Genomic DNA, 16,806 nt, shown 5'->3' on the forward strand with positions numbered 1-16,806 from the left:
CTCAGAATGGTTCTTCCCATAAAAAGTCTATTCCCTTAATGCTACAGGAAAGATTCTTCTAGTACTAGTACCAACCTTGTACTCTCATGGAAACCACCAAAAAGAATTAATTGTCTCTTCCAGGTTACCATCCGATGTCCACTCCGACTGGAAGGCCCCCCTGTCGATCTGAAATAAAAACACAATTAGGGAAAATACCATACTCAGTGGTGGGAGACTGAAAGCTTTCTGTTAGGGAAGTCACAAGCACCTGTGAAGAAGCCACTGCCCAGCCCTCTCATGCCCCCTTCCTTCTCTGGGGATGTCTAAGTGGTCATTTCCCCAGCCTTCCACTGACCCCACCTACTTTCCTACTGTGCCTTTCTGTAGCTGGGGGAGATATGAAGTGGAATAAAAAGGCCCAGCCACATATAAAACCCACAAACTGGGAACATGCAGCCCCAGGTGCTTATCAGGAGTTCACAAGAGCAGAGCCCTTACCCCGAAATAGATAAAAACCCACACTCAGACATGGGTTGGTCTTCTCTGATTCAAAGTGGTGCATGCAGAGCTGCCCTTCATCAACTCTGACTCAGAGTGTTTTGGCCACCCAGGGAGACAGGCCATGATAGGATGTCTTCCCCTGGTCTTCTGAACTCATTGTGCTGTGTAAGTAACAAAGAAATTAGTTGCTCTTCTGGACTCTTTATGCTGTGCAATTAGTGAAGAGATCATCTGCTAAAAGTTGTTCTGCCCTGAACCTGTGTTTCCACAGTGCCTCGCTGTAGCAACTAGTTTCACGCTTTCCCCCAAAGATCATGAATCAGACAAGGATGTCACCACTGTTATTTAACACTGTACTATAAGTTCCAGCCAGAGCAATTAGGCAAGAAAAATAAAAGACATTTGTATTAGTTAGGATTCTCTATAGAAACAGAATCAACATGGAACATTCACAAATATAAAATTTATAAAAGTGTCTCATCTGACCATGGGAACACAGAGTCCAAAGTCCACAGGGAAGGCTGTGAAGCCAACAATTCCGATGGAGGGTCTGGATGAACTCCACAGGAGGGGCTCACCAGCCGAATACTGGCATAAAAGCAGATATACTGAGCAATGGAATCGAATTGGGTATTCAGAAATAAACCCTCTCATCTATGGACAATTGATCTTTGATAAGGCAGTCAAGCCAACACAACTGGGACAGAGTAGCCTCAATAAATGGTGTCTGGAGAACAGGAAATCCATATGCAAAAGAAAGAAAGGGGACCTATATCTCACATTCTATACAAAATTTAACTGAAAATAGATCAAAGACCTAAACATTAGAGTTAAAGCAATAAAACCTTAGAAGAAAATGCAGGGAATTATCTTATAAAGCTTGTGATAGGAGGTGGTTTCCTAGACCTCACACCTAAGTATGAGCAATGAAAAAAATAAATAATAAATATAGGATCTCCTCAAAATTAAACTTTTGTGCATCGAAGAATTTTGTAAAGTAAAAAGGCAGGTTATGCAATGGGCGACAATGTTCAGAAACCATGCATCAGACAAGGGGTTACTATCCAGAATATATAAAGAGATTCTACAACTCAATAACAAAAAGACAAACAACCTAATTTAAAAATGGGCAAAAGACATGAACAGACACTTTTCAGAAGAAGAAATACAAATGGCTAAAAGACACACGAAAAGATACTCAACTTCTCTGGCTATTAGGGAAATGCAAATCAAAACCAGAATGAGGTATCACCTCACACCCACTAGAGTGGCCATTATCAAAACACAAAAAAAAAACAAGTGCTGGAGAAAGAGGGAAATTGATCTACTGCTGAGGGAATGTAAAATGGTGCACCTGTTCCAGAAGACAGTTTGGCGGTTTCTCTAGAAGCTAAGTATATAGAATTGCCATACGATCCAGGAATCCCATTAGTAGGTATATATACAGAGAAACTGAAGACGACACAAATGGACATCTACACATTGGTGTTTATAGCAGCATTATCTACAATTGCCAAGAAATAGAAACAGCCCAAATGTTCATCAACAGATGAGTGTCTAAACAAACTGTGGAATATACACATGATGGAATATTATACAGCTGTAAGACAAAATAAAGTAATGAAGCATGCAACAACATGGATAAACCTTGAGGACATTATACTGAGTGAAAATGGCCAGAAACAAAAGGACAAATATTGTATGATCTCACTAATATGAACTAACACTAATGAGTGAACTTTAAGAATTAAAGTTAAGACTTTAAAACATATTATGAAGCCACAGTGGTCAAAACAGCACGGTACTGGGAAGATGGCGGCTTAGTAAGACGCGCGGATCTTAGTTTCTTCTCCAGGACAGCTACTAGGGGAGTAGAAACGATACAGAACAGCGCCCAAAGCCACAACAGAGATAAAAAAGACAGCGTACCCCATCCTGGAAAAGCTGGCTGGCTGAGAGAAGCCGCTTGGGTGAGATCGCTGAGGCGCGCGGGTGGCGCTCCCTTTCCCCTTCCCGGGCTGGAGTAACTCCCTTCCTCCTTCCCGGGCCGGCTGGGAGAATTGGAGAGGCGGTCCCCTGAAACCGCGGCGGCTGGTGGCCACACCACGCGTGGCCCCCCGGACCAACTGAGAGAATTGGATCGGAAATCCCCAGGCCGCGGAGAACGGTGACAGGCGGGGGAGGCCCCTTCCAAACCCGTGACTCCCCGGGAACGTGCACTCTCCCGGGCGGGCCGCTGCCGCTGGCGCCCTCCCGCCACGCTTGTCGCCCGGGCAGACTAGGAAATTCGGACGGGCGCTTTCCCGGGTGGCGGCGGCCAGCAACGCTCCCTGCATTCGGTCCCCGGGCCGGCTAGAACTCTTCCAAGCCGCTTCGGCTAGCGAACCTCCCGGACAGCGAGAGTTTTCCAAAGTTAAAGGTCCCACAGCACCTTTTACTGGTGGGACCCGCAGACAAACGTGTGCCACGAGCGCCACCTACTGGGAAGGATAAGAAAAACAGAACCCAGAGATTTCACAGAAAAATCTTCCTAACTTTTGGATCCAATACCCAGGGAAATCTGTCTAAATGCGCAGACGCCAACAGAAGATAACAGATCACGCTCAAATAATTGAAAATATGGCCCAGTCAAAGGAACAAACCAATAGTTCAAATGAGATACAGGAGCTGAGACAACTAATGCTGAATATACGAACAGAAATGGAAAACCTCTTCAAAAACGAAATCGATAAATTGAGGGAGGACATGAAGAAGACATGGGCTGAACATAAAGAAGAAATAGAAAAACTGAAAAAACAAATCACAGAACTTATGGAAGTGAAGGACAAAGTAGAAAAGATAGAAAAAACAATGGATACCTACAATGATAGATTCAAAGAGACAGAAGATAGAATTAGTGATTTGGAGGATGGAACATCTGAATTCCAAAAAGAAACAGAAACTATCGGGAAAAGAATGGAAAAATTTGAACAGGGTATCAGGGAACTCAAGGACAATATGAACCGCACAAATATACGTGTTGTGGGTGTCCCAGAAGGAGAAGAGAAGGGAAAAGGAGGAGAAAAACTAATGGAAGAAATTTTCACTGAAAATTTCCCAACTCTTATGAAAGACCTAAAATTACAGATCCAAGAAGTGCAGCGCACCCCAAAGAGATTAGACCCAAATAGGCGTTCTCCAAGACACTTACTAGTTAGAATGTCAGAGGTCAAAGAGAAAGAGAGGATCTTGAAAGCAGCAAGAGAAAAACAATCCATCACATACAAGGGAAACCCAATAAGACTGTGTAGAGATCTCAGCAGAAACCATGGAGGCTAGAAGACAGTGGGATGATATATTTAAATTACTAAAAGAGAAAAACTGCCAACCAAGACTCCTATATCCAGCAAAATTGTCCTTCAAAAATGAGGGAGAAATTAAAACATTCTCAGACAAAAAGTCACTGAGAGAATTTGTGACGAAGAGACCAGCTCTGCAAGAAATACTAAAGGGAGCACTAGAGACAGATACGAAAAGACAGAAGAGAGAAGTATGGAGAAGAGTGTAGAAAGAAGGAAAGTCAGATATGATATATATAATACAAAAGGCAAAATGGTAGAGGAAAATATTATCCAAACAATAATAACACTAAATGTTAATGGACTGAATTCCCCAATCAAAAGACATAGAATGGCAGAATGGATTAAAAAACAGGATCCTTCTATATGCTGTCTACAGGAAACACATCTTAGATCCAAAGATAAACATAGGTTGAAAGTGAAAGGTTGAGAAAAGATATTTCATGCAAATAACAACCAGAAAATAGCAGGAGTGGCTATACTAATATCCAACAAGTTAGACTTCAAATGTAAAACAGTTAAAAGAGACAAAGAAGGACATTATCTACTAATAAAAGGAACAATTAAACAAGAAGACATAACAATCATAAATATTTACGCACCGAACCAGAATGCTCCAAAATACGTGAGGAATACACCGCAAACACTGAAAAAGGAAATAGACACAAATACCATAATAGTTGGAGACTTCAATTCCCCACTCTCATCAATGGACAGAACATCTAGACAGAGGATCAATAAAGAAATAGAGAATCTGAATATTACTATAAAGGAGCTAGACTTAACAGACATTTATAGGACATTAAATCCCACAACAGCAGGATACACCTTTTTCTCAAGTGCTCATGGATCATTCTCAAAGACAGACCATATGCTGGGTCACAAAGCAAGTCTTAACAAATTTAAAAAGATTGAAATCATACACAACACTTTCTCGGATCATAAAGGAATGAAGTTGGAAATCAATAATAGGCAGAATGCCAGAAAATTCACAAATACGTGGAGGCTCAACAACACACTCTTAAACAACGAGTGGGTCAAAGAAGAAATTGCAAGAGAAATTAGTAAATACCTCGAGACAAATGAAAATGAAAACACAACATATCAAAACTTATGGGATGCAGCAAAGGCAGTGCTAAGAGGGAAATTTATTGCCCTAAATGCCTATATCAGAAAAGAAGAAAAGGCAAAAATGCAGGAATTAACTGTTCACTTGGAAGAACTGGAGAAAGAACAGCAAATTAATCCCAAAGCAAGCAAAAGGAAAGAAATAACAAAGATCAGAGCAGAAATAAATGAAATTGAAAACATGAAAACAATAGAGAAAATCAATAAGACCAGAAGTTGGTTCTATGAGAAAATGAATAAGATTGATGGGCCCTTATCAAGATTGACAAAAAGAAGAAGAGAGAGGATGCAAATAAATAAGATCAGAAATGGAAGAGGAGACATAACTACTGACCTCACAGAAATAAAGGAGGTAATAACAGGATACTATGAACAACTTTGCGCTAATAAATACAACAATTTAGATGAAATGGACGGGTTCCTGGAAAGACATGAACAACCAACTTTGACTCAAGAAGACATAGATGACCTCAACAAACCAATCACAAGTAAAGAAATTGAATCAGTCATTCAAAAGCTTCCTAAAAAGAAAAGTCCAGGACCAGATGGCTTCACATGTGAATTCTACCAAACGTTCCAGAAAGAATTAGTACCAATTCTCCTCAAACTCTTCAAAAAAATCGAAGCGGAGGGAAAACTACCTAATTCATTCTATGAAGCCAACATCACCCTCATACCAAAACCAGGCAAAGATATTACAAAAAAAGAAAACTACAGACCAATCTCTCTAATGAATATAGATGCAAAAATCCTCAATAAAATTCTAGCAAATCGTATCCAACAACACATTAAAAGAATTATACATCATGACCAAGTAGGATTCATCCCAGGTATGCAAGGATGGTTCAACATAAGAAAATCAATTAATGTAATACACCATATCAACAAATCAAAGCAGAAAAATCACATGATCATCTCAATTGATGCAGAGAAGGCATCTGAAAACATTCAACATCCTTTCCTGTTGAAAACACTTCAAAAGATAGGAACTTCCTTAAAATGATAGAGGGAATATATGAAAAACCCACAGCTAATATCATCCTCAATGGGGAAAAATTGAAAACTTTCCCCCTAAGATCAGGAACAAGACAAGGATGTCCACTATCACCACTATTATTCAACATTGTGTTGGAGGTTCTATCCAGAGCAATTAGACAAGAAAAAGAAATACAAGGCATCAAAATTGGAAAGGAAGAAGTAAAACTATCACTGTCTGCAGACGATATGATACTATACGTCGAAAACCCGGAAAAATCCACAACAAAACTACTAGAGCTAATAAAGGAATACAGCAAAGTAGCAGGTTACAAGATCAACATTCAAAAATCTGTAGCATTTCTATACACTAGTAATGAACAAGCTGAGGGGGAAATCAAGAAACGAATCCCATTTACAATTGCAACTAAAAGAATAAAATACCTAGGAATAAATTTAACTAAAGAGACAAAAAACCTATATAAAGAAAACTACAAAAAACTGTTAAAAGAAATCACAGAAGACCTAAATAGATGGAAGGGCATACCGTGTTCATGGATTGGAAGACTAAATATAGTTAAGATGTCAATCCTACCTAAATTGATTTACAGATTCAATGCAATACCAATCAAAATCCCAACAACTTATTTTTCAGAAATAGAAAAACCAATAAGCAAATTTATCTGGAAGGGCAGGGTGCCCTGAATTGCTAAAAACATCTTGAGGAAAAAAAACGAAGCTGGAGGTCTAGCGATGCCGGACTTTAAGGCATATTATGAAGCCACAGTGGTCAAAACAGCATGGTATTGGCATAAACATAGATATATCGACCAATGGAATCGAATAGAGTGCTCAGATATAGACCCTCTCATCTATGGACATTTGATCTTTGATAAGGCAGTCAAGCCAACTCACCTGGGACAGAACAGTCTCTTCAATAAATGGTGCCTAGAGAACTGGATATCCATATGCAAAAGAATGAAAGAAGACCCATCTCTCACACCCTATACAAAAGTTAACTCAAAATGGATCAAAGATCTAAACATTAGGTCTAAGACCATAAAACAGTTAGAGGAAAATGTTGGGAGATATCTTATGGATCTTACAACTGGAGGAGGTTTTATGGACCTTAAACCTAAAGCAAGAACACTGAAGAAGGAAATAAATAAATGGGAGCTCCTCAAAATTAAACACTTTTGTGCATCAAAGAACTTCATCAAGAAAGTAGAAAGACAGCCTACACAATGGGAGACAATATTTGGAAATGACATATCAGATAAAGGTCTAGTATCCAGAATTTATAAAGAGATTGTTCAACTTAACAACAAAAAGACAGCCAACCCAATTACAAAATGGGAAAAAGACTTGAACAGACACCTATCAGAAGAGGAAATACAAATGGCCAAAAGGCACATGAAGAGATGCTCAATGTCCCTGGCCATTAGAGAAATGCAAATCAAAACCACAATAAGGTATCATCTCACACCCACCAGAATGGCCATTATCAACAAAACAGAAAATGACAAGTGCTGGAGAGGATGCGGAGAAAGAGGCACACTTATCCACTGTTGGTGGGAATGTCAAAAGGTGCAACCACTGTGGAAGGCAGTTTGGCGGTTCCTCAAAAAGCTGAATATAGAATTGCCATATGACCCAGCAATACCATTGCTGGGAATCTACTCAAAGGACTTAAGGGCAAAGACACAAACGGACATTTGCACACCAATGTTTATAGCAGTGTTATTTACAATTGCAAAGAGATGGAAACAGCCGAAATCTCCATCAACAGAAGAGTGGCTAAACAAACTGTGGTATATACATACGATGGAATACTATGCAGCTTTAAGACAGGATAAACTTACGAAGCATGTAATAACATGGATGGACCTAGAGAACATTATGCCGAGTGAGTCTAGCCAAAAACTAAAGGACAAATACTGTATGGTCCCACTGATGTGAACAAACATTCGAGAATAAACTTGGAATATGTCATTGGTAACAGAGTCCAGCAGGAGGTAGAAACAGGGTAAGATAATGGGCAATTGGAGTTGAAGGGATACAGACTGTGCAACAGGACTACATACAAAAACTCAAAAATGGACAGCACAGTAATACTTAATTGTAAAGTAATCTTGTTAAAACACTGAATGAAGCTGCATCTGAGCTATTGGTTTTTGTTTTGTTTTGTTTTGTTTTGTTTTGACTTTACTATTATTACTTTTATTTTTGTCGCTATATTAACATTCTATATCTTTTTCGGTTATGTTGCTAGTTCTTCTAAACCGATGCAAATGTACTAAGAATCGATGATCATGCATCTATGTGATGATGTTAAGAATTACTGATTGCATATATAGAATGGTATGATTTCTAAATGTTGGGTTAATTTCTTTTTTTCTGTTAATTAAAAAAAAAAGAGAGAGAGAAGGGGTAATTGGAGCTGAAGGGAGACAGACTGTACAACGGGACTGGATATAAAAACTCAGAAATGGACAGCACAATACTACCCAATTGTAATGCAATTATGTTAAAACACTGAATGAAGCTGCATGTGAGGTATAGGGTTTTTTTTTTTTCTTTCTATTAATGTTTTAATTCTTATTCTGTTGTCTTTTTATTTCTTTTTCTAAATCGATGCAAATGTACTAAGAAATGATGAATATGCAACTATGTGATGTTATTAAGAATTACTGAGTGTACATGTAGAATGGAATGATTTCTAATTGTTTTGTTAATTCTTTTTTTAATTAATAAAAAAAACTATAAAAAAAAAAAACAGCATGGTACTGGATAAAGATAGATATATCGACCAATGGAATCAAATAGAGTGCTCAGATATAGACCCTCTCATCTATGGACATTTGATCTTTGAAAAGGCAGTCAAGCCAACTCACCTGGGACAGAACAGTCTCTTCAATAAATGGTGCCCAGAGAACCGGATATCCATATGCAAAAGAATGAAAGAGGACCCGTATCTCACACCCTATACAAAAGTTAACTCAAAATGGATCAAAGATCTAAACATTAGGTCTAAGACCATAAAACAGTTAGAGGAAAATGTAGGGAGATATCTTATGAATCTTACAATTGGAAGCGGTTTTATGGACCTTAAACCTAAAGCAAGAGCACTGAAGAAAGAAAGAAATAAATGGGAGCTCCTCAAAATTAAACACTTTTGCGCATCAAAGAACTTCATCAAGAAAGTAGAAAGACAGCCTACGCAATGGGAGACAATATTTGGAAACGACATATCAGATAAAGGTCTAGTATCCAGAATTTATAAAGAGATTGTTCAACTCAACAACAAAAAGACAGCCAATCCAATTACAAAATGGGAAAAAGACTTGAACAGACACCTATCAGAAGAGGAAATACAAATGGCCAAGAGGCACATGAAGAGATGCTCAATGTCCCTGGCCATTAGAGAAATGCAAATCAAAAACACAATGAGATATCATTTCACACCCACCAGAATGGCCATTATCAACAAAACAGAAAATGACAAGTGCTGGAAAGGATGTGGAGAAAGAGGCACACTTATCCACTGTTGGTGGGAATGTCAAATCGTGCAACCACTGTGGAAGGCAGTTTGGCGATTCCTCAAAAAGATGAATATAGCATTGCCATACAACCCAGAAATACCATTGCTAGGTATCTATTCAGAGGACTTAAGGGCAAAGACACAAACGGACATTTGCACACCAATGTTTATAGCAGCATTATTCACAATTGCAAAGAGATGGAAACAGCCAAAATGTCCATCAACAGACGAGTGGCTAAACAAACTGTGGTATATACACACGATGGAATATTATGCAGCTTTAAGACAGGATAAACTTATGAAGCATGTAATAACATGGATGAACCTTGAGAACATTATGCTGAGAGAGACTAGCCAAAAACTAAAGGGCAAATACTGTACGGTCCCACTGTTGTGAACCGACATTAGAGAATAATCTTGGAATATGTCATTGGTAACAGAGACCATCAGGAGATAGAAATAGGGTAAGATAATGGGTAATTGGAGCTGAAGGGATACAGACAGTGCAACAGGACTGGATACAAAAACTCAAAAATGGACAGCACAATAATACCTAATTGTAATGTAATTATGTTAAAACACTGAATGAAGTTGCATCTGAGGTATAGTTTTTTTATTTTATTTTATTTTTTATTTTTTTCTATTATCGTTTTATTTCTTTTTCTGTTGTCTTTCTATTTCTTCTGAAATGATGCAAATGTACTAAGAAATGATGAATATGCATCTATGTGATGATATTAAGAATTACTGATTGTATATGTAGAATGGAATGATTTCTAAATGTTGTGTTAGTTAATTTTTTTAATTAATAAAAAAAAGAAAGAAAGTTAACACAGGTTTATCAGAAGATAGAAAGAGGAAAGAGTTGGGTATTTAGTGCTGAAGGAATACAGAATGTGCAACAGGACATTCAGAAATGAAAAGAACAATACTATCTGATGGTAGCACAATAATATAAGCGCACTGCATGAAGCCGAGTGTGACTGTGGTTGAGGGAGACGGACTGGGGGCATGTATGACAGCAGAAGGAAAGATAGAGGATAAAGAAAGACTGAGACAGAATGCCTAGAGTGGACAATGATGGTGATTAAATGTACAACTATAAAAACAGTTTTGTATGAGGGAGAACAAATGAAGTGTCAATGTTGCAAGGTGTTAAAAATGGGATGGTGTACAGGAAAAAATACAACTAATGCAAGCTAGGGTCTATAGTCAACAGTAACACGGTAATATGCTTCCACTAAAAGTAACAAAGGCGTTATGAAAAAGCCAAATGTCCGGGGGGGGGGGCACAGGAGAGGAGTATGGATTCTTTGTGGAAGAAAAGGAAACGCCTTCATACAGATTCTGGCGGCGAAGGCATGGCTATTTATTTAGGCTGGATTGTATGATGTGTGAATAAAACCATTTAAAAGTGAATAGAGAGAAACAGCTGCTAGAGAAAACGTGGAGAAAAAGATGTACCTATTTACTATTGGTAGGGAAGGTGAGAAGTGTAGCCCCTTGGAGGGCAGTGTGGTGGTTCCACAGGAGGCTAGGAGTAGGGTTGCCATATGATTCCGCAATCCCATTGTAGATACGTACCTGGAGTAACTGAGAGTGGGGACATGAATGGACATTTGCACACACTGGTCTCTATGGTGGCAGTGTTCACAATTCACAATGAATGGAGGTGGCCTAAGGGTACAACAACTGAGGGATAGACGGGGTAACTGTGATGTACACACACAACATACTACCGACCAAGAAGGAATGAGGTTGTGATGCATGCAATTAGGTGAATCAACCTTGAGGACAGTCATTGAATGAAATATCAGAAACATAAAGAAAAATATTATTATGCCTCGTTCATATGCACTAACTATAATACACAAACTCGGAGAACAGAAGTCAAGAGCATGGGTTATCAGCTTGGGGCTTATTGTAAAGGGTCCTAGATTTTAAGCTCTTACAGCAGTCACATATACTCAGGAGTTGGAACTGTTATTTCTAAATTCTGAGATACTGAGCTATTTGCAAATAACTTGGTCATTCCCTGAAACCTCAGGTATTTATGTATCACCTGAGACTGAGGGTCAGAGCTCCGAAGCTATGAAAGTCAGCATTACTTCATACAGCAACTGCTTAAAAAGTGATCACACTTCAACTAAAGATAAGAATGAAGCTGATCTGGATGGGGACTAAGGTAAATCAGAAAACAGGGTAAAGGATAACATGGTCCATATTTTAAAACCACAACTTCTGTGTGAGACCAAAGGGAGAAATGTTTATTTGGTGTAAAATTTATATCTTGGGTTTACCTAATTTAGCTTATATGGTCAGTTTATTCAAACACCATAATTACATGGAATCTTGAATGGGGCATGAATTCCTGTTGGTTTGTACAGGTTAGTGTGATTCCCCGATATATCCCAGAGTAATCTGGGCAGTGAATAAATAAGTATTTGCAAAGTCCCCTTGGAGGGCTGGGGAGAAAGGAGGAAATATTAAACTTCCCAGTCTGGGGAATTTCTGATATTCTTACAAGCAGTGGGTCAACCAATTTAGTAGGTTGGGCCCTCAATCTTGAGGTTCACCCTACAGAACTTATTCTTGCAAAGGAGAAGCTATGCCTACATATAACTATGCCTAAGAGTCACCCCCCACAGAACCTCTTTTGTTGCTCAGATGTGGCCTCTCTCTCTAAGCCAACTTGGCAAGTGAATTCACTGCACTAATCCCCCCACATGAGACATGACTGGCAGGCAGAAATGACCCAGCTACATGACCAAATCAAAACACTGGAAGGGACACAGACTATGGAACAACTACTCAAGGATCTTTATAAAGAAATAAAGATTATCAAGAAGACAACAGAAGAGAGCATAAAGAACAATTTGAAGGATTAAACAGAAAAACAGATCTCACAGAGATGAGGGATACTATAGACCAAATTAGAAATACACTAGAGATGCATGATAGCAGATATGAAGAAGCAGAAGGAAGAAAAAGTAAGCTAAAGACAGAACACCTGAACCAGAGTGCACAAAACAAGAGATGGAAAAAAATGGAACTAGATCTCAGGGAAACGGTGGACAAAAAAAAAAAAAAAAAAAAAAAGGCAAACAAGAGTCACTGGTGTCGCAAAAGTAGAAGAATAAAGGGCTGGGAAGGTTAGTTGAAGGTATAAACAGAAAACTTCCAATTCATATAAAAGACCCAAAAAGGAAAAATCAAAGAGACACAATGAACCTCAACTAGAATACATCCAAATAGACCAATTCAAGACATATACTAGTAAGACCGTCCTGAAAGCAACACAAGTGATCTGTTACATACAAGGGAAAACAGAAGAATGAGTTCAGACTACTCACCAGGCACCAGGGAGGTGAGAAGGCAGTGGTATGAAATATTTAGGATCCTGAACAAAAAAGGCTTATTGCCTGGTTCTCTGTGTTTGTTTATCTTTAAAGATTTTAATCTCTCCCTCACTTTTGAAGAACAGTTTGGCTGGATAAAGAATTCTTTATGGATAAAGCCTTTCTTTATCCAGCCAAATTGTCCTTCAAAAGTGAGGGAGAGATTAAAATCTTTGAGAACCAGACAATAAGAGACCTGTCCTACAAGGAATACGAAAGGGAGCTAAAGAAAAAACACAAGAGAGGGAGGTCTGGAGGAATGCACAGAATTGTACAGTACCAGTAAGGGTAAGTAAAAGGATAAAAAGAGAGAGAGGGAACAGAATATACATATCTGACAAAAACTGAAGAATAAAATGGTAGATTCAAGAAATGCTTTTACAGCAATAACTCTGAACGTTAATGGACTCAATTCACCAACTAAAATATATGGATTGTCAGAATGGATTAAAAAATATAATCCATCTATATGCTGTTTATAAAGACACATTTTAGACACAAGAACACAATTAGATCGGAAGTGAAAAGATGGAAAAAGCTCTATGCAAGCTCTAACCAAAAGAAAGCATGAGTAGTTAGTTATACTAATATCAGATAAAATAGATGTTAAATGTAAAGACATCATAAGAGTCAAAGAAGGTCACTACATATTAACATGGACAATTCACCAAGAAGAAATTACAATCATAAATGTTTATGCTTCCAATCAAGGAGCTTCAATGTACATGAGGCAAACACTGGGAAAACTGAAAGGAGTTACAGACATTTCAACAATCATGAGAGACTTCAATACACCATTCTCCTCTACAGATAGAACAACCAGAAAGAAGATCAACAAGGAAACAGAGAACTTAAACAATGCAATAAATGAATTAGACCAAACAGACATATATAAATCATTACACTAAAACACCAGGATATCCGTTCTCTAGTCTTCATGGAACGTTCTGAGAATAGATCATACGCTGGGATACAAAACAGGTCTTTTTAAAGTTCATTAGATTGAAATTATCCAACGGACTTTCTCTGACCACAATGGAATGAAGGTGGAAATTAATATTCACCAAAGAACCAGAACTGTCACAAATATATGGAGCTTTATCAACACACTCTTAAATAATCAGTGAGTCAAGGAAGAAATTGCTAGAGAAATTGCTAAATATCTGGAGATGAATGATAATGAAAATACATCAGAGCTTATGAGATACAGCAAAGGCAGTGCTGACAGGAAAATTATTGCCCTAAATGCGTATATTTTAAAACAAGAATGAGCAAAACTCATGGACTTAACTGCTCACCTGGAGAAATTAGACAGAAAAACAGGAAATTAACTCGAAAGCAAATAGATAAGGAGAAATAACAAAGATTAAAGCAGAAATATGCACATGGAGAAAAAAAAATAAAGAAAAAATAAACAAAACCAAAAGGTAGTTCTTTGAGAAAATCAACAAAATCAATGGACCCCTAGCTAGGTTGACAAAGAAAAAAAGAGAGAGGACACAAACAAATGAAATCAGAAACAAGAGGGAGGCCACTACCACAGATCATGAAGAAATTTTAAAAGCCATAAGAGAATATTGTGCACAACTATATGCCAACAATCTGGGCAATTTAGATGAAATGGGCAAATTCCTAGAAACACATGAAATACCTATACCAACTCGAGAAGAAATAGAAGATCTCAAACAAACAAATCACAAGTAAAGAGAGTCAGTCGGTCATCAAATACAGCACATTAATGAATCAAAAGCGAAAAATCACATGATCATCTGAATGCTGAAAAGGCATTTGACAAGATTCAATATCCCTTCTATTTTTTCTTTTCCTTTTTTTTAATTAAAAAAAATTTTTTTAAAAATACAGTAACAAACACAAACATTCATAACATATGATCATTCCGTTTTACATATGTAATCAGTAATTCACAATATCATCACATAGTTACATATTCATCATCATGATCATTTCTTAAACATTTGCATCAATTCAGAAAAAGAAATAAAAAAACAGAAAAAATCCATACATACCATACCCCTTACCCTTCCCTTTCACTGATCACTAGCATTTCAATCTACTTTTTTACCATATGTTTCCCCTATTACTTATTTTTATGCCATGTGTTTTACTCGTCTCTAGATAAGGTAGATAAAAGGAGCATCAGACACAGCATTTTCACAATCACACACAGTCACACTGCAAAAGCTGTATCACTAATACAATCATCTTCAAGAAACATGGCTACTGGAACACAGCTCTACATGTTCAGGCAGTTTCCTCCAGCCTCTCCATTTCACCTTAACTAAAAAGGTGATATCTATTTAATGTGTAAGAATAACCTCCAGGATAACATCTCGACTCTGTTTGGAATCTCTCAGCCATTGACACTTTATTTTGTCTCATTTTACTCTTCCCCCTTTTGGCTGAGAAGTTTTCTCAATCCCTTGATGCTGAGTCTCAGCTCATTTTCAGATTTCTGTCCCACATTTCCAGGAAGGTCCACACCCCTGGGAGTCATGTCCTACGTAGACAGGGGGAGGGTGGTGAGTCTGCTTGTTGTGTTGGCTAAAGAGAGGGGTGACATCTAAGCAACAGAAGAGGTTCTCTTGGGGGTGACTCTTAGGCCTAATTTTAAGTAGGGTTGACCTATCCTTTGTAACTGTAAAAAATGCTGCTATAAAAATTGGTATGCAAATCTCCATTTGTGTCCTTGCCCTCATGTCCTCTGAGTAGACACCTAGTAATGGTATGCAGGGTCATATGGCAATTCTGTACTTAGGCCACCAAACTGCCTTTCACAGCGGTTGTAGCATTTTACATTCCCACCAACAGTGAATAAGTGTTCCTCTTTCTCCACATCCTCTCTAGCACTTGTTTTCTGTTTTATTGATAATGGCCATTCTGGTGGGTATGAGATGATGCCTCATTGTGGTTTTGATTCACATTTCTCTAACAGCCAGGGAAGTTGAGCATATTTTCATGTGCCTTTTGGCCACATGTATTTTCTCTTCTGTGAAGTGTCTGTTCAAGTCTTTTGCCCATTTTGTAACTGGGTTGTCTGTCTTTTTGCTGTTGAGTTGAACAATCCCTTTATATATTCTGGATACTAGACCTTTCTCTAATATATTGCTTCCAAATACTTCTCCTATTGGGTAGCTGTCTTTTTACTTTCTTGACAAAATTCTTTGATGCACAAGTGTTTAATTTTGAGGAGTTTCTATTTATTTATTTCTTCAATGCTCATGCTTTGGGTATAAGGTCTAGGAAACCACCTTCTATTATAAGATTTATAAGATATTTCCTTACATTTTCTTCTAACAGTTCTATGGTCTTAGATCTAATGCTTAGGTTTCTTTGATCCACTTTGAGTTAATTTTTGTATAGGGTGTGAGATACGGATCCTCTTACATTCTTTTGCATGTGGATATCCAGTTCTCTAGGCACCATTTATTGAAGACACTGTTCTTTCCCAGGTGAGTTGGTTTGACTGCCTTATCAAAGATCAATTGTCCATAGATGAAAGGGTCTATATCTGAACACTCTATTCGATTCCATTGGTCAGTATATCCATCTTTATGCCAGTACCATGCTGCTCTGACCACTGTAGCTTCATAATACACCTTAAAAGTCACATAGCGTGACCTCCAACTCCATTTTTCTTTCTCAGGATACTTCTAGCTATTCGGAGCACCCTACCCTTCCAGATAAATTTGGTTATTGGTTTTTCTATTTCTGAAAAGTAAGTTTTGGGGATTTTAATTGGTATTGCATTGAATCTGTAATTCAATTTACGTAAAATTGACAACTTAACTATATTTAGTCTTCCAGTCCATGAACATGGTATGCCCTTCTATTTATTTAGGTCTTCCATGATTTCTTTTAGCAATTTCTTGCAGTTTTCTTTGTATAGGTCTTTTGTCTCTTTAGTTAAATTTATTCCTAAATA

The 16,806-nt window shown here is 37.9% G+C and overlaps 1 protein-coding gene across 5 annotated transcripts in view; it reads right to left on the bottom strand.

Moving 5' to 3' along the window:
• KLHDC4 (kelch domain containing 4) overlaps nt 1-16,806 on the bottom strand; it is a 107,073-nt gene that overhangs the window by 33,234 nt on the left and 57,033 nt on the right. For 4 of the 5 annotated variants that reach the window (XM_077133247.1, XM_077133249.1, XM_077133248.1 and 1 more), the window contains one exon: nt 76-168. In XM_077133247.1, coding sequence (XP_076989362.1) covers nt 76-168 — 93 coding nt within the window. Of the gene's footprint in view, nt 1-75; nt 169-480; nt 902-16,806 lie in introns of those variants that run through there. The other variant, XM_077133253.1, reaches the window with a different exon arrangement.

This window comes from Tamandua tetradactyla, chromosome 16 (assembly GCF_023851605.1).
Source record: "Tamandua tetradactyla isolate mTamTet1 chromosome 16, mTamTet1.pri, whole genome shotgun sequence".
NCBI lineage: Eukaryota > Metazoa > Chordata > Mammalia > Pilosa > Myrmecophagidae > Tamandua > Tamandua tetradactyla.